Source organism: Tarenaya hassleriana, unplaced genomic scaffold (genome assembly GCF_000463585.1).
Source record: "Tarenaya hassleriana unplaced genomic scaffold, ASM46358v1 Cleome13, whole genome shotgun sequence".
Taxonomy (NCBI): domain Eukaryota; kingdom Viridiplantae; phylum Streptophyta; class Magnoliopsida; order Brassicales; family Cleomaceae; genus Tarenaya; species Tarenaya hassleriana.
In genome coordinates this window covers 2,005,317-2,028,956 of record NW_010963495.1, presented here as the reverse complement: position 1 = coordinate 2,028,956, position 23,640 = coordinate 2,005,317, and the positions used below count along the sequence as shown (strand labels likewise).

General features: G+C 38.0%; 5 protein-coding genes and 1 pseudogene across 20 annotated transcripts in view; 5 read left to right on the top strand and 1 right to left on the bottom strand.

The window, feature by feature from the left end:
* The first annotated feature begins 95 nt into the window (after window positions 1-95).
* LOC104807567 (cold-regulated 413 plasma membrane protein 2-like) lies at window positions 96-4,474 on the top strand. Of its 5 annotated transcripts, none has more exons than XM_010532909.2 (8): window positions 96-876; window positions 1,042-1,149; window positions 1,240-1,310; window positions 1,723-1,882; window positions 2,351-2,470; window positions 2,568-2,767; window positions 3,495-3,721; window positions 4,299-4,474. In XM_010532909.2, the coding sequence occupies exons 1-5, from the start codon at window positions 701-703 to the stop codon at window positions 2,406-2,408; spliced, it is 573 nt and encodes a 190-aa protein (XP_010531211.1). In that variant the 5' UTR covers window positions 96-700; the 3' UTR covers window positions 2,409-2,470; window positions 2,568-2,767; window positions 3,495-3,721; window positions 4,299-4,474. The 5 variants fall into 5 exon arrangements, with proteins under 5 accessions (XP_010531211.1, XP_010531210.1, XP_010531208.1 ...); XM_010532908.1 differs by lacking the exons at window positions 3,495-3,721; window positions 4,299-4,474 and adding exons at window positions 2,947-3,054; window positions 3,159-3,214; XM_010532906.1 differs by lacking the exons at window positions 2,568-2,767; window positions 3,495-3,721; window positions 4,299-4,474 and having other exon boundaries at window positions 1,723-2,044; window positions 2,351-2,443.
* On the top strand, window positions 2,589-5,292 carry LOC104807852 (annotated as a pseudogene).
* A 162-nt stretch (window positions 5,293-5,454) lies between these two features.
* LOC104807565 (CASP-like protein 5C1) lies at window positions 5,455-6,719 on the top strand. Of its 2 annotated transcripts, none has more exons than XM_010532903.1 (3): window positions 5,455-5,910; window positions 6,041-6,215; window positions 6,381-6,719. In XM_010532903.1, the coding sequence occupies exons 1-3, from the start codon at window positions 5,771-5,773 to the stop codon at window positions 6,582-6,584; spliced, it is 519 nt and encodes a 172-aa protein (XP_010531205.1). In that variant the 5' UTR covers window positions 5,455-5,770; the 3' UTR covers window positions 6,585-6,719. The 2 variants fall into 2 exon arrangements, with proteins under 2 accessions (XP_010531205.1, XP_010531206.1); XM_010532904.2 differs by having other exon boundaries at window positions 5,457-5,910; window positions 6,041-6,173.
* Window positions 6,720-8,354: 1,635 nt separating this feature from the next.
* On the top strand, window positions 8,355-9,621 carry LOC104807563. 4 transcript variants are annotated; one of them, XM_019201834.1, is made up of 2 exons: window positions 8,355-8,848; window positions 9,252-9,621. In XM_019201834.1, the coding sequence occupies exons 1-2, from the start codon at window positions 8,570-8,572 to the stop codon at window positions 9,510-9,512; spliced, it is 540 nt and encodes a 179-aa protein (XP_019057379.1). In that variant the 5' UTR covers window positions 8,355-8,569; the 3' UTR covers window positions 9,513-9,621. The 4 variants fall into 4 exon arrangements, with proteins under 4 accessions (XP_019057379.1, XP_019057378.1, XP_019057377.1 ...); XM_019201833.1 differs by having other exon boundaries at window positions 8,357-8,824; window positions 9,234-9,621; XM_019201832.1 differs by having other exon boundaries at window positions 8,360-8,794; window positions 9,213-9,621.
* Window positions 9,622-12,046: 2,425 nt separating this feature from the next.
* LOC104807562 lies at window positions 12,047-16,923 on the bottom strand. 2 transcript variants are annotated; one of them, XM_010532899.2, is made up of 12 exons: window positions 16,534-16,922; window positions 16,351-16,425; window positions 15,747-15,819; window positions 15,412-15,495; window positions 15,204-15,323; window positions 14,022-15,113; window positions 13,544-13,923; window positions 13,360-13,459; window positions 13,221-13,280; window positions 13,025-13,111; window positions 12,768-12,893; window positions 12,047-12,634 (listed from the first exon to the last, which is right to left on the bottom strand). In XM_010532899.2, the coding sequence occupies exons 2-12, from the start codon at window positions 16,410-16,412 to the stop codon at window positions 12,329-12,331; spliced, it is 2,490 nt and encodes an 829-aa protein (XP_010531201.1). In that variant the 5' UTR covers window positions 16,413-16,425; window positions 16,534-16,922; the 3' UTR covers window positions 12,047-12,328. The 2 variants fall into 2 exon arrangements, with proteins under 2 accessions (XP_010531201.1, XP_010531202.1); XM_010532900.2 differs by having other exon boundaries at window positions 12,556-12,634; window positions 12,768-12,949; window positions 16,534-16,923.
* Window positions 16,924-21,583: 4,660 nt separating this feature from the next.
* The window catches only part of LOC104807561 (histone-lysine N-methyltransferase SUVR5), a 6,521-nt gene continuing 4,464 nt past the window's right edge, over window positions 21,584-23,640 (top strand). Inside the window, exons 1-5 of one of the 7 annotated variants that reach the window (XM_010532898.2) lie at window positions 21,584-21,728; window positions 22,505-22,872; window positions 22,979-23,281; window positions 23,355-23,465; window positions 23,553-23,634. In XM_010532898.2, coding sequence (XP_010531200.1) covers window positions 22,570-22,872; window positions 22,979-23,281; window positions 23,355-23,465; window positions 23,553-23,634 — 799 coding nt within the window. In that variant the 5' untranslated portion in view covers window positions 21,584-21,728; window positions 22,505-22,569. The other 6 variants (XM_010532890.2, XM_010532891.2, XM_010532896.2 and 3 more) reach the window with 6 other exon arrangements.

The following is a 23,640-nucleotide window of genomic DNA, read 5'->3' as shown; positions in this document are numbered from 1 at the left end:
AGCGGGTTATTGCAAGAGCTAAGTCTCTGTCTTTTGTTCTATTTCTGGCAATGGCGTGTTTGCTTTTGAATGAGACTCACATCACTTTGACTTGGCCTCCGATCTTGTTTCTTAATTTAGTTTCTGACAGGTTTGGTTTTTGTTGGAAAAAGGTCGGAACACAATCTCAGTTTTTATCTGAGCTTTGTTTGCCGAACTGCTTGCCGGTTTTCAAATCTCGAGGCAAAATGCCTGACGTTTTCTAATTGTTCATTAGAGGAAAAGATTCTCTACATCTCAGTGATCTCACACACGCACTCTCTCTCTCTCTTGCTTCGTCGTCTTCCACTTTTTTTTTTTTGTAACTGTCGACTTCCAGGTGAAAAAAAAAAGACTGTTACTTTCCATTATTGTCGCCGGAGGATGGTGAACCACGGAGATGGCGGACGGAGAACAGAGAGGGGAAGGAAAAAGTTGACGGAGAAGAGGTCGAAGAAGTGGACTTTTAGGGCTTACACTTCCGTCCAAAAAGAAGACCAAGAAGCAAGTCTCTGTGAATATACACGAAGCCAACCGCATGAATCCGCAATATTAGAATAATCTATAGGTCCCCTCTTTGAATTATCAATTGTAAACACTTGATTTTGGGGCCCCTCTTTGATCTGCTGTGATAAGTGTGATTCGTTGTTATCCGAGAAAGTGGCGAAGATTTGGAAAAAAAATGACGAGGGTTGATTATTTGACTATGATGACCGACAAGGAGAGGACAAATCTGATCGGTTCTTGTCTGAAGCATCTCAAGATTGCGGCGGAGAAGCCGATGAACGACGCCGTTTTGCTCGGCGGCTTGGATTTGGTCACGTCCCTCCTCAGATGGGTCGCCTCCTTCGCCGCCATGTGAGTCATTTGTTGTGGATTCTGATGATTATATGCGAGTGATTTGATGATTCTGCTCTATTCGGATTTGGATGTTAATGGAGATGCATTTTGCTGGTTTCTGTAATCAAGACATTGCAAAAACACTTCATTAGAATCAATTTCCTATGAATATGGTCCATACAGTTATCTGTTGATATTGGATCGAACAAGCTGGAGGACGAACACGATGACTTCCCTTTTAGCACCCTACCTCTTCATAAGCCTCCCTCCTGTTATTTCCCTGTTTATGAGGTAAATAAAAGAGTCTCCTTTTCCCATTTTTTCTTACACATTCATATGATGTTCTAAGCAATGTAATGACAAGATGATCGATTTCCACAGGGGAGAGTTCGGGAAATGGATTGCTCTCTGCCTAGTTGTACTCAGGCTGTTCTGCCCACATCGTTTTCCAGGTATAGGGAAGAAAAATAGTTTGTCATGCATCAAATCTTGAAGAAGAGTTGCAAATCTTACATGGATCCATTCTGTAATGGAAGCTAGATTGTCAATGTTCTTGGCTAGAGCAGCGCCTATGAGAAGAGTGATCGGATATGAAAACCGACCATCTACACAGACCAAGGGCCTAGACCTTTATATGCTTTTGTTAAATTTATCATATCATGGCTCGTCTTAACAAATGGAATTATGTATTCTACTTTGCCCGGACTGATCTCGTTCCTTGCACTATCTGCCATATATAACATATCTGATAATTTGATCATTTTGCACATGCTAAGCCTTTCTATATCACAATGTTACTCAGAGAGAGAAAAACACAAGAAAATTGTTTATGTTGCGTAATTTGCTGATGATCCAAAACTGCAGAATGGCTGCAGATACCAGGAGCCTTGGTTCTTCTTCTGGTGGCTGCTCCGAGCTTCGTGTTATCAAGGGATTTAGAGATCTATTGCCTTTTGATCGGCTCTTACTTTTTGGACCGACATGTCAAATCTTCTGGTGGATACAGAAACGCCTTCACTGAAAGGCATGCACTTGCATACAGCCTCGGCTTTGTTCTTCTCATTCTCTACCCACTTTGGTCCATCGGTCTTTCCTCATTCCGGATGTTCCTCCACTAGATATGTATCTCTGTCTCCTTCACGAGCACATCCAAGCCTCTGGCTGATTCTCTCGCTCATATAGACACGTAAATCTCTTCGTTGTCTACCCAGTTTGGTCCATCTTTCTCCATTTCTTGTTAGGAAAATGTACCTTTGTCTTTGTTGTCTAAGTGTGAAATTGCTCTGTTTAAAATTTTGAGTAAGGGATTGACTGAAAACTGAAAGATCTGTTGTAAAGTTGCAAAATAGTTTGTAATGATACAATGATCCAATTTTACCTATTGTTCAGTGTCCAATGAAATCTTGATTAATGTATCAGATTGTACATTTTGTTTGTGAGTTTCTTGTAGTTTTTTAAAATATTTTTTATCATTGCTTTCTTGCGTACATAGGAGGAGGAAGAACAGAGGCAATGAAGACGTGGTTGAGAAGAAGACGTCAGAGAATTAACAGATAAACAAGTACTTAGTCAAAGAACTGACAACTTCATGAATCGGCAGTCTTAGAATAATGTAATGATTCCTTCTATTTGAATTTTTAACTATAAATACTCTGATTTCTGGTCGTTTTTGGTGCGCTGTGACCAAAGAGATTCAATTCTTGTTTAAGTGTACAAAGACTAGGAAGAAAATGGTGAGGGTTGAGTACTTGACCATGAAGACTGACAAGGCATCATTGGCTGAACTGATGAGTTCTGGTCTGACCAAGCTGAAGATGGTGGCAGAGAATCTGATCAATGACGCTGCTATGCTCTGTGCCTTAGAATTCATCACGTGTTTCCTCAGATGGGCCTCCTCCTCAGCCGCCATGTAAGTCCTCTGTTGTGGATTCTGATTACATGTCTTTGTTACAAACTTTGTTGTTATGTTTCCAGGACTGTTGCGAATGAACTGAATACTTCTCGTTGAGATTGTTTTTCTCATTCGATGATGTTTGCATACGGTTATTTGTAAATAGTACTATCGGTATAGCATCGATTTTCCTGCAGTTGTCTGTTGATATTGGATTGAACAAGCTGGAGGACAAACATGATGACTTCCCTTTTAGTGCAATACCTCTTCATGATCCTTCCTTCGGTTATTTTCGAGTTTTTTAGGTAATAACGGTCTCTTATCCTCATTTTGCTTACACGATTCGCTGTGTTTTGCTCTTGCAAATGTAATGACAAACTGATCGATATCCACTCATTTCATTGGGGAGGGTTTGGGAAATGGATCGCTCTCTACACAGTTGTATTCAGTATTTTCTGCCCACTGTCGTTTCCCAGGTTAAAAAAACTCAACTCTTCTTCTGTAACACAACTCAGAATTGGAAGTTATGAATGGTACATGGAATCTGAAACCTGAAACCTGAAACCAGATTTTCGATGTTCCTATCTTTAGAACAGTGCCTGCTTGCTAATCTTAATGAGAAGAGGCTTTCAAAAATGTCTATATATCCTCTCTTGTCAGATTTATACTGTAATGACCCTTCATAACATATGTAAAGAAGTAGTCAAAGTCCGCTGTTTCTGAAGTGTATAGTTTGAAACTGCAGAGTGGATGGAGATACCGGGAGCCGCGATTCTACTTCTGGTCGTTTCTCCAAGCTTTGTCGAGGAATCGTTGAGGGGCATTTAACTATTTTGGCCTTGGGGTTGGATTCTACCTTTTGGAACAACATTTCAGATCCTCTGGTGGATTCCGAAACTCATTCACTGAGAGGCATGCACTTGCATACAGCCTCGGCTTTGTTCTTCTCATTGTCTACCCGCTTTGGTCCATGTCAGTTTCCTTCTTCCAAGATTCTCTATACTATATTTGTGCTTGTTATCTCGTTATAAAGTGTAAAATTTGATATGTTCTATGACATTCTGAATAATGGGGATTGGCATGAAAGACAACAGATAGATCCCTTTACTCTGTTTCTGGGCATTGCAGAATACGGTTTGTCATGAAACAGACATGGCTTTGTATCATGTTGTTTGCTTGCTTTTGAATGAAATTATATTTGGGTTCAATCGTGTTTCTTAGTTTCTGGCAAGAACGATTTTGTTAAGAACGTTATCAAAACATTAAGTTTCAGTTATTCCCGTAAGCGTGGAGCTCTTTACTGTATTTTTCTTCCACCCATTGAAGTGAACTGCTTGCCGGTTCTCATTTCTGGAAGTAAAATGCGCCTTTTCTCGCACATTCAGTCTTTCCCCACGAACAAGAACTCGCCATGTGGCGCACACGACAGAACCAGATGATTGATGTAGAATGTATTTGATCGAAGTAGTGGTGTGAATTCGGAGAAGTGGATATTTGTTTAGATATGGAGTTTGATGAGTTTTGGAAATGTGGGTGGTGGTTTGTGTAGGGAGCAAATGCAGAGGGCGTGCCAAAGAGGCTTACGTTCGACGAAATCCAGAGCAAGACATACTTTGAAGTGAAGGGCAGGAACCGCAAACCAGTGTCCAACCATTGAAGGTGGATCTGGCTCATTTGCTTTCAAGCCAGGCAAATACTACGCCAAGAAATTCTGCCTGGATCCCACTTCGTTCACTGTTAAGGCCGAAGGAGTTAGCAAGAACTCCCTCCCGACTGACTTCCAAAACACCAAGCTCATGACCCGTCTCACCTACACTCTCGATGAAATCGAGGGCCCCTTCGAGGTGCTATAACTCTTTTCTTCCTCCTTATTCGATACTTTTTCCACGTGGGCATCAACATTTTTCCGATGACAATAGGTTTCATCAGATGGAACTGTGAAGTTTGAGGAGAAGGACGGTATTGACTGTGCTGCAGTGACAGTGCAACTGCCCGGAGGAGAGCGTGTACCTTTCCTGTTCACGATCAAACAGCTGATTGCCTCGGGCAAGCCAGAGAGCTTCAGTGGAGATTTCTTGGTTCCACCGTACAGAGGGTCATCGTTCTTGGACCCCAAGGGCCGTGATGGTTCCACTGGTTACGACAATGCTGTTGCGTTGCCGGCAAGAGGTGATGACGAGGACCTTGCCTAGGAGAACATCAAGAAGGCCGATTCTTCCACCGGTAAGATCACTCTCAGCGTGACTAAGACCAAACCCGAGACAGGTGAAGTGATCAGTGTGTTCGAGAGCGTTCAGCCTTCTGACACCGATTTAGGTGCCAAGACTCCAAAGGATGTCAAGATCCAGGGAATCTGTTATGCCCAGCTTGAACAATAAACAAAAAACATTCCTTTTTATCTTCTTCTTTGTATCAAATCTGATTCACTACCGGTTTTTCGATCCAACAGTTGAATATCCATGAGAATCTGTTGTACAATTCTATCTGGAGTGGTTCTATGAACATGGGAATGCCAAAAAGAAGGGAATATTGGTTCCAGTTCACATGAGTTGGGAGGATTCAATGATTGCTTATCGTGATTCACTGATTTAGCTGTTACAACTTTTGGCTTTAATCACAAGCTAATTATTATAATATGGAGACTAATCCAAATTTTAAATATCATGTTTCTGGATCTGCATAATTGCTTGCGGAACCAACCAGCTTCTGGTTAGGAAAACTGTCGCAATACAATAAGAAACATTTCATTTTCTTCTTCCTCGTTGTCAATCTGGTTTTTCCTAACCAGGAAGCAACCGACGGAAAGAAAATAACTTACTAAAGGAAGACTCTCTCTCTCTCTCTCTCTCTCTCTCTCTCTCTCAAGTCTCTTACCAAACAGGCCCTTTGTTTGCTCTGATCTTAGTTTTGTCTTCTGTCATCCAACGAACATATCCAGGTGATTTTGGGAACCCAGAAATGGAAGATCTGAGCGCATAATGATGACAACTAAGAAGAAGATAAGAAGAAGAAGGTCGTTTTATGGAGGTGGAGGTGGTCGGAACGGCGTCGTTCGGAACCGGTGTCAGCTTCGTACTTCGTCTTGGACAGACCCTATTTTCCTCCGCCTCACTTCTCTTCATGTGCTTCGACGACGAATTCTACGCTTACACTGCCTTCTGGTAAACATAGTCATCCCAAATTCTGATATGAACGCTCGAATTCACAGCTTCGAATCCAAACCAATGATCTGGAATTCGGCTCCTTGTCATGTGCGCTCATTTCTTATAAAACTATGATGGCCGTCTGCAGTTATCTGGTGACGATCATGGGTTTGGTGACACCATGGAGCGTGACGTTAGCCCTAGTTGATGCATATTCAGTAATCGTTCAACGCCTTCCTCTGCAAGCTAGGGTTATATCCGTCATCATGGCCGGAGATTTCGTACGTGCCAACCCTATTACCCTTCGTTTACTTGCGTTCAAAGTAATTACCTTGTTGGTTGTACATATATATATATACATACATACATTTATATATCTGTATCTTAAAGCTCAATCTTTGTGATGAACGAGCTTATATCAGTATCAGATTATACTTGTGAGGCAAGTAATATGAAATTTCATCCGAATAATCGTAAATTTGATTCAGGTGCTGTCGTTTCTTTCGCTAGGAGGCGTTTGCGCATCTTCAAGTGTGGTCGGACTGATGAAGGGGGCGGGGACATCCTTCTGTGGCGAAACCTTATGTAGCAGATATCAGTTGTCCGCAACAATGGCGTTTTTGTCTTGTCTTCTTTCCCTGTGTTCCACTTTCTGCAACCTTTGGCTCATTCCTGGTCTACTCTCTCATTAGCCAAAGGCTCTTTTGCCTTATTCAAGCTAATGAAAGAGCATGTTTTGCATGAAAATATAGCTGTAAATCATCAACTCTTTTTTCTTTTATACAATATTGTAGCGTTGGGGAAAACATTAGAGAGGGAAATAATTTAGATCTCTTTTTATTTGTGCAAATAATAAATTCACGGATCTATTATATATGGAACTATAATTAGGAAAAAAAATCTCGAGGGGAAATAAAAGAGGGACCAAGACAAGACAACCTTGCATGATGATGATGGTCCTAGTGAGGGAAGTTTCATGGTAATGACAAGAGCAAGCTTTTTTCATTGAATCTGATAACGCAACAAGAAATCATCATCACGCCCAGATGAAAAAGAAAAAGGAAATATTATATCCCCACAACCAAACAAAACAAATACAAACAAATAAATTCAAACCACTCAAAACTATGCCTTATGTCATTGTTTCGTAAAAAGAATATCCAAATTTATTCAAACCCATATTCATGTTTCAGAAACTATTATTCGATCTATATAACGATTTGTTTTTATATATATAATTGTACCTTAATAACCTAAAATTGCCATTTCGTACCAAAAAATATATCGAGATAATAATAAGATGGTGATATGATTGCGAATTAGGAACAGTATGTAAAAAAGTTGGAACCTTTTTTTTCTTTGCAGATGGAACCAAAAGAGCTCATGCACATGGTAAACGGGGAAGACAAGAAAGTCAAAAAAGGTAATTGATCATTTTATTTTATCTATCAAGTTGGTGTTATCAGTCGTTTAGCATTTTTTGTCGGTTCACGTGTATTTTTCCACTCTAAGTAATTTGATTTTAGAGAACCACTTATATAGTTTCGTGTTTGTTAACATTGTCTAGTCACTAATCACTATGACTTTAATATCCATCTTCCATGGTAATAAAAAAAATTCGAATTATTGTTTTTCTTTAGGATAAACGCCCGATAAATGGTTATTAAACATATTGATGAATTAAAAAAAAACCCTAAGCTTTTTATAAATGCCGCTTTTGGTGCGTCGAAAGGGGTGACATAATTGGTTCGATTTTTCTAACGGTGGTGAGGATCCATGAAGCTTCGCATAAAAGCTCCGGGGTGCGTGTGACATTCCCTTTCTTTATTATTATAAAGGGCTATTGATATGATTTTAAAATAATAATATACTACGACTCAATCATAACCAAAATCCATATTAAAAAATAGACATTTTAACCCATTTTTTTGTTCATTTACAATAAACATTGAATCATTCATGCATGCATGCATGGACGCACGCACTTGGAACCGGCCGGAGATAACCTAATCCGATGAAGATAATGAAAGTGATTAGTGGTTATGCCATATTAGGCTTAATTATATAATTCATACACATATGTAATATATAGCTTGCAGATTGATTTCTGCATCTGCATTTAGGCCAATCAGTCTCATAGAATAATAAATGATATGAAAACAAAGTTTTTTTAATCTTTGTATTTGAATCTCGAGGCGCTTTTCAAATGCGCAAGCTAGCAATAATGGGAGAATATAAATGGTCCATCTAGTTTCAGTGCATAGTGGACGATATTAGGTATCCTCCAATTAAAGTTCCAGAGCCCCCACTTCACGGGTATACGTATATACACGCCGATATATATATATATATATATATGGAAACACGAGTATATATACTAAGAAGACGGTCCGTTTCGATTAGCCTTCGCGATGATTTGGGTGACGTGGCAATTTAGTCTTGATAAATGAGAGAGAGAAAGGAGGGGTAATTACGAAGCACCACAAAGCTGTCACAGCCTGGCACCCACAAAAGGACATATCCTACGTGGCACCTATTTTCCCGCTCCTATATAAACACTCCACAAACCCTTTCGCACTCTCATCACCAAACCAAAGTACCCTCTCTCACCGGAAACCGGGTCACGACTCAGCGAGTCACGGCGGCGAGTTTAGGTGAACACGAATAAATCTAAGACATGGGGATTTGCAGTTCGTGCGATTCGACCCAATTGGCGACGGCGAAGCTGATATTGCAAGACGGGAGGATGATGGAGTTCACGTACCCGGTGAAGGTGGGTTACGTCCTCCAGAAGAACCCAATGTGCTTCATCTGCAACTCCGACGACATGGACTTCGACGACGTCGTTTCCGCCATTAGCGCCGACGAGGAGCTCCAGCTCGGCCACCTCTACTTCGCTCTCCCGCTGAGCTGGCTCCGTCGCTCCCTTCAGGCGGAGGAGATGGCCGCATTGGCCGTCCAGAGAACTGAATTCGGAACCAAACCGAATTTTAAAAAATCCCGAAAAATCGAATATTTTTAAAAAAAACCTATATTTTTTTTAATAAAACCCGAAACCGAACCAATACCGAACTGAACCGAACATAATATAAAAACCGATTGGTACCTATTTTTGTAAAACCGAAAAAACCGAACTGATCTATTCCCGTCTCGAACACGAACCGTTTCCCGAAATGTCCACCCCTAGGAATAATACTACTTTTCAACGTTTCTTAACACTTCATCGATCAACTTTTGTATGTTATTCCTTGCTTCTATCGAGACTTTTGTTTTTCACTTGCCTTGGGTTTCTGTAGTATTGTGGATGAATGTTGGCTCTTCCGCTGAGCTTGCTTCGACAGCCTCTTCGGGCGGAAGAGATGGCCGCTTTAGCCGTCAAAGCAAACTCCGCCCTCACGAGTCGAGGTGGATGCGGCCGTGAAAAATGCCGGTGCCGCCGGAGATGCGCTACTCCCGTCGTTTTCCCGGCGGATAAGCTTCGCCGTATAGTTTCCGGCGGTGATGATACGGTGGGATCCAGCGTAGGGACGAGGAAAGTGAGAGGCGGCGGCAGTGGTCGTAGTGGTAGCAGTAGCGAGAGGAGGAAGTTTGCGGCGAAGTTAAATACGATCGACGAGTGAATGAGCATTTTAGGAATTTAGTGAAATGTTTGGGGCTGAATTGTGAATAGTATAATTAATTACTTGAGGTCTTTTTTGTCATATCAATGAACGGATATTTTAGATTTTACATTTGGTTTCTTTAAAACAATAAAAAATATTATAGTTTTAGGTTATTTCATATTTTTTTTTAAATTATATATATTTCTATTTAATATTTATTGATGATAAAAACAATATTATCATCGTTAATAATTTTTTGGAATTTAGTAGAGATAAAATTAAAAATTATTGTAAAAAAATATTTTAAAAACGTAAAATAATAAATATTTTGAAATATATCAAATAACCTAAAATTATAAATATTTTAAAATAGAGGGAGTATTATATTGGTTCTGACCTTTGGTTCGACTTTCTGTTATAAAATAATATTAATTTCAACTTTTAAAAAAATTTAAAATTATATTCTGGCAATCATGTACTGAAACAGTTCATATAAATTGAAGTAACTGTGGCATTAAATCTTAGAAATGGATGAGCCTTGGCCCGAGGAGTTCGGTCTGGGACACGTCACCGTTTTCGGTCCCCTCCTCGACTGTGTAATGTTGGAAGATCGACCGAATTTATGTCTTTCTATGTTAATTAATTATCTGACCGATTTTTGTTTTGTTACAGTTTTGGTTTATTTGGTTACAGCTGTTGGGAAAATCATCAGATCACATCAACTTCGACCTGTAGATTTCGATTTCCCAGTAAGGCTTTTATTTCTAACCCATTTTTAGAAATTTAAAAAAAAATATATATGTTTCATTATTGGTATGATGAGTGTCCATATTCGTCATGTGGGGCCATAGGTCATTGCAAAATACGTATCCCTATACGATTTGCGTGTCTGCGTGTACGAATATCCGCCGTGCATTTCCATGCATAAGTCGCTTTAATATACTCATGCATGATATATGTATATATAAGACATGAACATACAGCTATGTCGGTATATATATATATATATATATGTATGTATGTATGTATGTATACGACTGTATGTGAACCGCTGGTACTGGAAAAGCAATAATGTTGAAGAAATAAGCAAGTGGACGTGACAAGTTTCAACAGCATTTTTTATGAAGACTGTACGTGCAGCGCGAAACCATCAGGTCCTACTACGTCTATCTAGACCCACTATTTTATTTCCTTGTAATTATAAGTTGAAATATTAAATTACACGACCCAAATGTATAATAACAAATAGATAAAATAAAATTGCTGAATAATGAGGCATATTATAAAACCAGGAAATAATAGCCACACACTTGGAACCCTTATTTATGTAATGCTAATTAAATATCCCCTACCCTACTTCGGTCTATTTAAATATTGTTAGAAAATTCGAGGTTTCTAGCTCCCTAATAATTGGACCGTTCTCTCTCATATAGTAACATTAAATACATAGGTTTGAGATTTATATTATGACCTTCTAATGCATTCTAGAAGTCAATATACAATTATTAAAAAAAATGGCAATGCAGATAGATATGACTTCTGTGGGTGGTTCAACTTTGTTGGTCGTCGAGTAAAACATTTTTCCTATGCATCCATAGTAGATATGAAATTATGTTTATTTCGTTTTTCTAAATAATTAAATGCACCAATATTATAATATGCATAGTCTATTGAGATTTTGCTATGATCTCCTTCTTCTCAAAAGTCAATTTATCTGTCCAATTATTCCCTTAATATCTCAGCGTATTATATTCATTTTTATTTTGCTTTGCACGTCTCTCTTGCATGGGAATAATTAGGGTGACGTTTCGGTTCGGTTCTTCGGAATCGGATCGAACCAAACCGAACCGAAAAAAAGATATTTTTTCTGATCCGAAACCGTTTTGAATTCTCGAACGCTATTATTTTTAGAGAACTGAATTCGGAACCAAACCGAATTTTAAAAAATCCCGAAAAATCGAATATTTTTAAAAAAAACCTATATTTTTTTTAATAAAACCCGAAACCGAACCAATACCGAACTGAACCGAACATAATATAAAAACCGATTGGTACCTATTTTTGTAAAACCGAAAAAACCGAACTGATCTATTCCCGTCTCGAACACGAACCGTTTCCCGAAATGTCCACCCCTAGGAATAATACTACTTTTCAACGTTTCTTAACACTTCATCGATCAACTTTTGTATGTTATTCCTTGCTTCTATCGAGACTTTTGTTTTTCACTTGCCTTGGGTTTCTGTAGTATTGTGGATGAATGTTGTTTTGTAAATTATTATATATAATTTGATTCACATTTTCATAAAATAAAAACCCAACTTACGTAATTAGGGAAAAAGATCTTACATAAATATTGTACACTTTTATCCAATCATGAATACTAAACGTTAGCCCTTTTATCTCATCTATAGGGAATTTAAAAAAAATACATATATTTTTTAATGTAAAATTTAGAAATATTATTAGCATATATATATTATATCTGGAGTATGGTCGCAGTATTTCGTAGAAATATGAATCAAATACGCTGGAAGGGTACTATCACTAGCGACTGAATTGACAATGACATGTACATTACTACAGAACACTGTTTCTCTCTAATTCAAACTTCCCAAGCCAAACACCACTCCGGATTAGAGACCAAAAAACAGCACGCAGTTCTACTCTCTTTCTACCTTACATATTCCTATCTGCTTTTTTTTTTTCATGCATTACACACGATCGCTCGGATACAACAAAGAATTAAAGCCAATACTAAGAATACATACATGCATACACAGATCCATACATATATATATATATATGAACCACACGGAATACCATCACTAGATGTATCATCGGATGAGTTCTTTGGCTATCAGATACCGGAAACCAAAATTGTGAGGAGTCCACTCGAGGATGCTCTTTCGGGGTTTTCCCGAGACGAGTTTCTTGATGGTTTTCCTCCATGTTCCGGGAAGACATTCTTGGATCATCTCCATCAGCGCCACTTGGCTTAAACCCGAGTCTTTGATGAACGACTCAATTATCTTCGGTAAGAGTATTTTCTGGTCTTTTCTTACCCCAAATGTGGCTCGGATGTACTCTTCTTTCGCGGTTTCTAGCTCTTGGTATACCCTTTTGGGCGTATAAATGCGTACCTGCAACCAAGAAACGCGTTCAAGATTTCACATTTAACATCCAAGATGCAGTTGCAGAAAAGGGTATGTGACTGTATCAGTCAGCAAATATATCTATCTGTATACATCCATATGTATAGAGGGGAGGGCTTACTGCAGGATCAGAGTGACTGCCTGAGCAGAGAGCAAAGTACAAGAGAGGCTCAGGGTGGTCAAGGGAAAACCCTTGCAGCTCATCACGGGTTCTAAATTTTCTTGGAGTGAGCAATAGCCTGAGCCACTGCTAGTAGAAGAAGGGTTCATGAGGTTTTTAGCAAGATGGTCACAGTATAAAATCTGCAGATATATGGAAGGAATCCTCGATATGAGCTTTTTTAACCTTGGGGGTTATTTACAATTACAAGGCCGTACCTGTCCAGGACGAGGCAACCGGCTGCAAAGGATAGAATTTTGTATTGTTTCAACACTCATCATGCGTCCTCCTATGTTGTATGCAGGCTGGACAAGATGACCAGAGACCGGAAGCATCAGAACACAAGTTAAAATTACTTTGTTTTTCTTTTTTGTGTCATTTCTATTCTTGGTGCAAGCAAGAAAGGATCAATACCTTAGAGAGTAGCAAAAACCTCTTCCCATTGTTTTGTGGAATCCCGTAAGCCAGAAATGTCTACAGTAGAAAGATAGTTTGATTTAAAAACAATTTAAGGCCAAAGGAGAGAAGAAAAAAGATCGAAGAGAAGACTTACGTGCATGACAAGAGCGTTGTGTACATTAATCCAAAAGGCAAGTTTCTCCTGATGTGTCAACTTTCTCGGATCAATATCTTCCAGTTTGCTAATAAGCACGCTGTATGGCATATCAACTCCATAACCATACTGACAACTAGACAAAGAGAATTCAAATAAAATGTCATCTGTGCTTATGCCTTACCTAAAATTCCGAAGCATCAGTTCAAGGTCACGTCCTTTCTTGCGGTTGCGGTAAATGTGCAATACTTCAACCATTGAACTGTAAGGACCGCTGAATTCAAATTGATTATCTGAACGCACATCAAAGGACGGGTGTTTTCTAAAGCTTGGACTCCACATATCATACTGCTCATGAGGAGAAAACTCGCTTGATGACGGGGATGAACTTGGAGATGAAAGGCCGGGATTTATCATGGGTGGGTCTGCAAGCTTGCAATATATAGTTGACACACACTTGATCATATCCTCTGATAATTTGTTCGGCGTTACGGGCACGTGATCAGATATCTGGGTTCCCAGGTGATCAGCAAGACTGATCATACTTGATTCATTTTGCATGTACTGCAGGAAATAATATGGTTTAGACACTGTTTTACTTCTGTACTAATATGCAGACAGAATACGGTAATAACGAACACGATCCTTAGATTAAAAGATACCTCCTTTATGGACAATGGTTGGGAGTGGCAATCAAGAAAACATTCTTCTGGCAGAGAGATTCTGTTAATGAAGGTGGAGCGCTGATTAAGCGAGGATTGGCATCGACGGACATTTGAATCTAGTTCCTTCTCGACAGAAGAAGGACCCTTGAGCCTGTTGTCAAAAGATACCTCCTTTATGGACAATGGTTGGGAGTGGCAATCAAGAAGACATTCTTCTGGTGGGGAGATTCTGTTAATGAAGGTGGAGCGCTGATTAAGCGAGGATTGGCATCGACGGACATTTGAATCTAGTTCCTTCTCGACAGAAGAAGGACCCTTGAGCCTGTTGTCAAAAGATACCTCCTTTATGGACAATGGTTGGGAGTGGCAATCAAGAAGACATTCTTCTGGTGGGGAGATTCTGTTAATGAAGGTGGAGCGCTGATTAAGCGAGGATTGGCATCGACGGACATTTGAATCTAGTTCCTTCTCGACAGAAGAAGGACCCTTGAGCCTGTTGTCAAAAGATACCTCCTTTATGGACAATGGTTGGGAGTGGCAATCAAGAAGACATTCTTCTGGTGGAGAGATTCTGTTAATGAAGGTGGAGCGCTGATTAAGCGAGGATTGGCATCGACGGACATTTGAATCTAGTTCCTTCTCGACAGAAGAAGGACCCTTGAGCCTGTTGTCAAAAGATACCTCCTTTATGGACAATGGTTGGGAGTGGCAATCAAGAAGACATTCTTCTGGTGGAGAGATTCTGTTAATGAAGGTGGAGCGCTGATTAAGCGAGGATTGGCATCGACGGACATTTGAACCTAGTTCCTTCTCGACAGAAAAAGGACCCTTGAGCCTGTTGTCAAAAGAGAAGCACCGAGACTCGAGTGTTGAAGTTTCGTGTTTCGGGGTTACATCAGTTCTTGAGAAATCTAGTCGTTTTCCTCCGAGGGTAGATTTTGGTGAACACGAGCTCTGTTGCTTTGATGTTGGAGATACAGATGATATTTGTTGATCAAACGCTTTGCGGTATAGGGAAAGGAGATACTGTTCCAAATGGGAAACTTCTAATTCCAAAACAGCAATCTCCTTGATTAATTCTGGAGCAGGCTGCATAATATAAAAGATGTTTAGTTACCCTAAACAAATATAAGAACTCCATTGTTACATAGAAAAGCTTGATCTACATATGAAGTGTACCTTTGGAGAGGAGATGGCATTTGCATTGCCGTCTTGAGAAGATGTTCTATAACCCAATGCCTTCTCCAAAGCACGACGGACATCAAACTGGTTCTGTAATCTGTTCTCAAGCTCTAGAATCTGCATTATCAAAGCCAAAAAAAAGAACAATGCAATCAGAAACCATCTCGGGAAGCAGAACAGCAACGACAAAGTTCTATTTTCCAACCTCTTGCTTCAAAGGACTATGGCCCTTCACCTTTGGCGATAGTTTCTTCTTGGTTTTTGAAGATTCATTAGAGTTTTGGAGGTCCTGAGAAAGAGTGAACCCAGTATCAGACGCATTGCCTTGAGACAGAATCAAACAGAGGCTTTAACAAAGCCTACATATATGTATGTATATATATATGCAGATTGAACAGCATAAAGGGACACGCTTTCTGGTCTATTGTTCTCTCCATGGATAACAAATTCATCAAATGTATGCTGCATGCAGATTTATCAATTTCATGAATCGTGATTGAGTTGATCAAACAGAGGCGCCAAAAGGGAAGTAAAACTTACAAGCTTGAGGCGTTGAGAAGCATCTGGAGAGCTACCGATGTTATCTCCTCCAAGCCTTTGCTTCTCAGGAAAACTACAGTTGCAGAACGGATCAAAACATTTGAGCCCCAATAGCAATATGATGATCCCGATCAATTTAAGCAGAGTTAATGTTTGCTTCACATAACAGAGATTACATTGCATAGACCCAACAAAACTCTTTGATCGCACAGTGAAGTGGATCAAATTCGGAGACTAAAGCTACAGTCTTTTCTCCCAAAACCTAAACCCATTTCAATGGCCTTAGCGAAATCGTAGCTGGAAGGGGTCAGTTCATTTCCTTGATTCACCAAAAAAAAAAATCGACTGAATTCATCTTTTATTAAAAAAAAAAACCCAACTTTGACAGGACCCGATAACTCAGAGATGAAACTCCCAAAGAAAAATACTTAATTGATCCATCTAACATCAAAACGCCTGCATAAATACTTTGCATCTGAGCAATCTCAAAAGCCCAAATTAACAAATTTGAGAACAACCCATCACAGAAGCACTCGCACCCAGAAAAAAATCTGTAGCAAAAGCAAGCAGAGGAACAGAAAGGCGATTAAAAAAAAAGGCCAACCTCTTCGAACGCTTGTGTCTCTGTCCCTGCATTTCCTTGACCTCGTTTTCTCCGAATCCCATCTCCCAGAATTTCCTGTAACACCCATTTTTCATAAATTTTGGTTAATCTTTTTGGTAGACCGTAGACAAAGATTGGAACTTTCGAAAACCCTAAAAAAGGGGGAAGAAGAACTCGGCTCACCCGTATCAATACGAGAGAGAACGAGAATGTCAGAATGAGCTTTGTTTACAGACAGAAGAGGAAGAAGCAGACACCAGATTGTTCAAAACACGAACAGAACAGCCATTCCACGGATTTATGAATCACAAGAACTACACTCCAAAACCTTCAATTGTCTTCTTTCACACCATAGGAGCAAATCAGGGCTTCTGAAAGCGATCTTCTCTGCTCAAGAAAAAGGGAAACATCGCATATACAGCCAGAAATATAGCAGAGAGCCAAACTAAAGATTTGACGTCGTGACACCAAATAAAGAAAATAAGGAGAAAAAAAAAAAGGAAGAAGCTTTTGGTTTTCGGTGTCTTTTCTTTAAAGAAAAAAAAAATACACCACCCCTTTGAGAGAGAATCTCAGTATCTCACCTCATCATTACTCTTATTTTGTAAAATGGGTAGACTTCTTTTTCGCCTTAAAAGCACAAAAACCAACTCGTGGGCTTTTTTTTTACTACAGTGGCAAGCACATCAACTACCGCTTCATATTTATTTCCCAAATATTATAAATTGGTAATATTTTTTTATTATTTTTACTTTTTTAGAATGGTAAAAGCTCTAAAAAAAAAAAAAGAGCTCATCAGCTGGTCAAAGGGAATATAATAATATTCACATGACCACAATCCTTCAAACCCTTTTGTTTTAAGCAAATTTCAACACTTTCCATATCATATTATATTTGATATTCTTAAAAATTAGTCGTAACCATGTGCTTGTGTACGTCAACCTCTCATTGATACAAGGAAAGTTAAGAGTTTTTATAATAGAAGAGACTCTGAGTTTTTACCGAGAAGTAAAAACGAGCACTTGTACGATTAAACAAAGAAGGTCAAAACTTGGACCTTTTTCAAAGAGCCCCCGTGTTGTAAAGGACAGTCCAGAGGGAAAGACAATCTTAGGTTACTAACTTTATGGTAAAAAAAAAGTATATTATATAGTTTATATAATGAAATTAACTATAATCATTTTTAAAAAAGAATGTAATGGAGCAAACCCAAATGTGCATATTCTTATAACTTGTTGGGATACTAGTGGGAGTTGGTGAACCGTCGTGTTGCCCTTTGTCCCATACTGTTCTTTCTACGTTCATAGGACTTAGGATGCTACGTTAATTTTTTTTTGTACTTTTTCCTTTTTACGTACATTCCCATATATTTGTACACATTCATATAATATATCCACGTATATGATTTTCTAATGAAATAATCTAATAAACCCGTTTCATTAATTATTCTTTCAATCGCTAAACCTCAAAAGTCTTAAATTATTTTACAAATTTGATGGTTTTATTATCTTATTTTTTGTTCTCTATCTTCTCAAACTCCCATACTTAAGAACTCTTAATTAGAAAAGCATTATTACTAATATAAATCATTAACGAATTATTTAAATAAGGCTGTCATATGAATACTATAGCGTTGTAGTATCAAATTTGACAAATCGTCTCTATACAACTTAAGATTGCCGCTTGGGCAGTGCTTTAGGCCAACTAACGAACAGTTATATGCAGTGGATGGTGAGAATTAGTAAACCACTTAGCCACTAATTTAACAAATTAATCACTAAATTAACGGTCCTTCGAGTGGTAATTTGTACCACCGTCACGATAATTATAAGATAAAGAGACATGACGAATCTTTGAGTTTGACTAAAGTTACTCGCTATATATATTTCGTGTTCAATGAATGTTTTGCCGTCAACCACCATTGACTTCATGGTCTAATCATTGGACAAAAAAAAAAATCAATGGTCGATCCATATGGATAAATAGTTTATACCTAATCCGGAAATTGATATACGTTATAATAAGAATTTCATGCTACTTTATAGTTAGTGCCCTTATTCTAGCATGCTTAATATCCTATATATGACGAAGAGTTTGTCAATAATTAAGTTTTTAACACATTTTGTAGACATTTAGATACTTTTTCCATGGCTAAAGACATATAACCCATTTATAGTAGTATATTTATTTCTTGTTATTTTTCTTCTCTTTTGAAACATTACGTACAACTAGCAACAAAATAATAATAATAATAATAACCTTTTACCAAAGGGGATGTAAAAGTGGCATTGGATGCTTTCAAAGGAAACTTGCAAATTTCCCATATTTACTTTCTCTTTTTTTTCACTTTCTTTTATCTTTCTTCGCTCTCTGTTTTTTTTTTATATAAATTTATATAAAAAAAAACCCAGATACCCGATTTGTCCTTCAGTGTCAAGAAGACTAACGTTTGTCAAAGAATCCAAGAAAAAAACAATTATTAATCAAATATCCATCAAATATCCAACTCAATTATATTATACGATGATTGTTGTCATACGCTATTCTTTTCCGTCATCCTCTGGGGTTAGTGTTAATCGCACAATCAAACTGTAATAATGATTTTCGTATTCAGAGCTAATTAATGACTAACTTCCATGGTCTTGCTGAACTCGTGTAAAAAAAAGTTACTTTCCAAAAAGATTAAAAAAATCAAATTTTGGGTTTTCGGTACAAAACATGATTTTTTTAGGAAAAAAATCAAATTTCTTAGATTTTACGATCTAATTCTTATTTTTCTCTACATACAACTGCGGAATACTCGAGCTCTAGTCAACATGGATGCTTAGCGCTCCATCACCGGTAAAATTAAGTATAATATAATTTTATATATCTTCACTTCAGTCTGACAAATTTATCCCGTTGAAAATATAAGATTTATACAAATTATTTAGTTTACGCCGAGTTTGTAAAATGGATTTTAATTAATTTTTTCAAATAACAGGTTGTGAGGTAATTTTTTATTATGAACCACGACTGGGATTCACCGGCACACACACACACACACACAAATATATATATATATGTTAGTGAATTTGACGTTAGTGAATTTGAATGGAACGTGAGATTGACCAATTCAAATTTAGCTACAAGATTTAAATGTGTCGTGACAATCCATGTAATTAAGCTCGGTAATCGCGTCATTGGAATCATAATCACGTAAAACTTCTTTGCTTGCATGGTGATTCTATTCTTTGTCGGGACATTTAATATAAAATCCCACTACGGCCTAGCCTCTATCATTTTTTTTTTATAATAAAAACTAATTATTCAATGGTTTTCGATAAATCAATAGGTGTATGAAACTTCTATTTTATCTTCATTATAAAGTCCCAAGCAAAGAAGTCATGACTAGTTTAGGGTTTAGAATATAGATTCGGTGCATGTGGAGGGAATAAGTGAAGAGGATGGATCACAAGTTTTTGTCACACAAACATGCTTTAATGGATCTAATTAAGAAGCTAATGAGTTGTATTAACTGCAGTCTTTTACTCCCTCCAATATATTTTTTTTTTTGTATCTTCCTTTTAGTTTTTTTAAGCGATTTTTTTAAGAAAATTTATAATATTATCCTTAATTATTTAAAAAAATGCTCAACTTCATAGATTATTAATTAAGGTATATATGACTTTTATTATATATATTTTTAAACATCGAAACAAATCTAAAATGATATTTATTAAGAAACTGACAGAGTATATTTCATACACAAAGTTTATATATATTTGTAAGTAATGTTATGTTGAGTTGCATTTTTATTATAGGTGTGGATTCTAATCACATTTTTTTTTAAAACATTTGTATTTATTGAGTGGAGTAAATAAGATTTAGAGAAGTTTATTAGAGAGAGAGAGGGAGAGAGAGAGTTGATGCATCTTTATTAGTAGAATTTAAAAGTCCAACACATGAGGTTAGGCAAAAAGGGAGGAGTATTTTACTCTGAAAAGTTTTTAGCATAATTTAAAGATTTACATGGCTATTAAATTACAAGGTGGGGGTTACAAACCGGAAGAGAACAAAAGTTGGGGGCATTTCGGGATAAAAAGGTAAAAAAGGAGGGGGAATTTCACAAAAAATAGAACAAGAAAAAAAAAAGCCCAAACTTTACAAAGGCGTTTGGACAAGAGAGTCAATGCCAATCATAACCAGCAAAAAGGTATCCCCTCCACGCGTAGTTGGATAATACAAATATTTTTATATTTTATGAAAAAAAAAACAATTTAATATGCATGCAAAAGCTCTTGATTACATTGGAATACGTCATTCTATGTTTATTTCCATTATTATTTAATTTAATTTTTTTATATCAGGAAACAAGAGTTATAAACATCTCTTGATCCATTGCATATTCAGAATTGTCTTTTCTTTTTACTGTCAATTATATTATGATATAATACATATATATGTTTATATATTTACTTTTAACGAAAATCCCATTACCTCGTTAAATACAGCAGCATTTAATTAAAGTTTAGTGACGAGATTCGGGTTCTAAACATCTCTTGATTTAGATATCATATTGGGCCCAGGCCCATTTATATGCTGGTACGGACAGACTATGAAGGTCCAAGTAGGGCCCATGTGAATACTAAAAAGTGAAGAACACCAAAAAGATAAATGGGCTTCAAACAAAAGGCCCAAAAACAAAGGAAGACTCCGCATCACGGGATAAACTGACGGCGTTACAAAACCGTAGCGTCCGTCAAGTAACGCCCGTCCGAAACAAGATTCGATGGGGTCTGTGAACAAAAATCGACCGCGATCCGAATCTCAATGTCTAATATGGGGAACCAAATAAATTTCGCCGATCTCGCAACCAACCGAAAAATCGCAATTCCCATCCCAACAAATTAAAAAAAAAAAAGTTATTTGTTGAGTTTTAAAACTAAAATCGAGAATATATTGATGATATTTATTTATATAATAATCGTACGATAGGTAGAGCATTAATTTGACACTTTCTTTTTGTGAATTTAGGCGTTAGATGTGATATTAATATTTCTGAATAATCATTGAATGCTAAAATATTTCTAGGGTATTTTACAGCGAAAACGAGACCAAACCCTCCTTTTTTAGTCTCCTTCTTACACATAAGGTGTTTAGTTTCCTTCGATAATCCCATCTATAAACCACCCATTTATAATTTATAATTTATAATTTATTATTATTATTATCAATATCTCGAGCGAGAAGATTTTCTTTCCCTTTCGACATTCTGTCTGGTCATGGTACATGCCCAAACATTGATGCCCACCAGCACATAAAATTTTCATAACCCAGAAGAAAATTGCACGAAAGATATCGTAGATTCGTCTCATTCGCCACCACGGATCATAAAGGTGCGACCTTTCGTGCCCAAAATCCCCAAAACCCTAGATTATCTGATTTTCCTTTTTGATAGGGTAACATTCCTTCCGACTCTGTTATCTAATGCCATGGTGTGTCACATACATGTAGTGTTTCCTTTTTTTTTTCCCCTTCCTCTTAGAATTTGTATAATTTTTTTTAATCTTCTTGTTGGTTCGTGACCTAGCCTTGATTCCGCCATGTCTGTATTGTCATGTCCTCACAAGTTATTGTGTCACTGACCTTAGATAACCAAAATTGGCAAATCCATGTCCCAAAGATACGATCTTTTCTTATGCGAAAGTTGTTTTTGGGCATTAATTTCTAGCACCTGGGTTTGATTGGTCGTGTTGTGATCTTCGAAGGTTGTCTATCTGTTTTCTTTGATCCGTGGAGATGGACCCACCTTTTTATCCAAGTTTCTACCCGGTGGGTTTTTCAATGGCCTCGTCAATTTTCGATAATGTAGGGTTTACACCAATCATTCGCGTGAGTGATTTTCTGTTTCGCATTTGGGGTTTTAGCCAAATTGTTCATTCATCCATAATAGGGTTTAGTTCCAATGATTCGATCCGAGAGTTGGGTTAATGAATGTGGCGTTGTGTTGTTGTTGTTAGATGAACGCTTCATGATGTTTGCATGTACCAGAAGCTTTGTTGTGTGCCCTCCTGCAATTAATTATTGCAACAAAACTTATAATAAACTGATTTCATGTTTGCGTTTTCGCTGAACTTTTTTTTGTTTTGATGGGTAAATGTATATTGAGCAGAACATATTGTATGGTTGAATCCATGGTGTAAGAGATTCGAGTATCAAATATCTGAATCCGAGCAAATGGAAGTGTTACCTTGCTCCAGTTCTCAACCGACGGAGCAAGTTGAGAATTCTGCTGTTGGAATGGACGAATTCATAGTCACCACCATGGATGATTTTCCGGTACAACAGCTCGATGACAGGGTAGGAACAGGCAACAATGGAGGGTCATCGTTGAACTCGCCTTGTTCGAATGCTAACCTACTCGATGATACAACAGAAACCGAGCTTCTTCTCGGAAACAATGGCGAGGAAGAGTCTTCTCCTTCGGCCTCCGAGCCTAAGTGGCTGCAGCAAGATGATCCTATAGCTCTGTGGGTCAAGGTAACATTGTTTCATCAACTCTTTCTCTCCGGGGATTCGATCAAGTTTCTGGATTTTCGTAATGTTCATGTGATCTGCGTTTGCATTTGCGTGTGTATATGTATAGTGGAGGGGCATATGGCAGGCCGGGATAAGATGTTCGAGAGCGGATTGGCCATTGGCAACTTTGAGGGGGAAACCGACTCACGACAGGAAGAAGTATTTCGTGATATTTTTCCCGCACACAAAGAACTATTCGTGGGCCGATATGCAGCTGGTTCGATCCATCGAGGAATTTCCCGAGCCTATCGCGTATAAATCGCACAGAGTCGGGCTTAAAATGGTTAAAGATTTAACGGCTGCCCGTCGTTACATCATGCGAAAGCTTGCAGTCGGGATACTCAATATAGTTGACCAGTTCTACTCAGAGGTATATGCTGGGTGCATTTATAGAATCTTAAAACGAGAAATCTGAAATGTTGGATTGCATTTGGATCTTGCAGGTTGTGGTCGAGGCAGCTCGTGATGTAACGATATGGAAAGAATTGGCCATGGAAGCTTCCCAAGGTGCTGGTTATCATGACCTCGGACGAATGCTTCTTAAGCTTCAGAGTGTAAAGTCTCTTAGCTCTTTGAGATTCGGTTCTCATCTCCTGATATGACATAGAAGAATTTCTATAATCGTTTCTCGTTTCATTCAGATGATTTTGCAACGTTACATGAATCCTGTCTGGCTCGAGAACTCATTCCCCTCATGGGTACGAAAATGTAACGATGCAGCGAATGCCG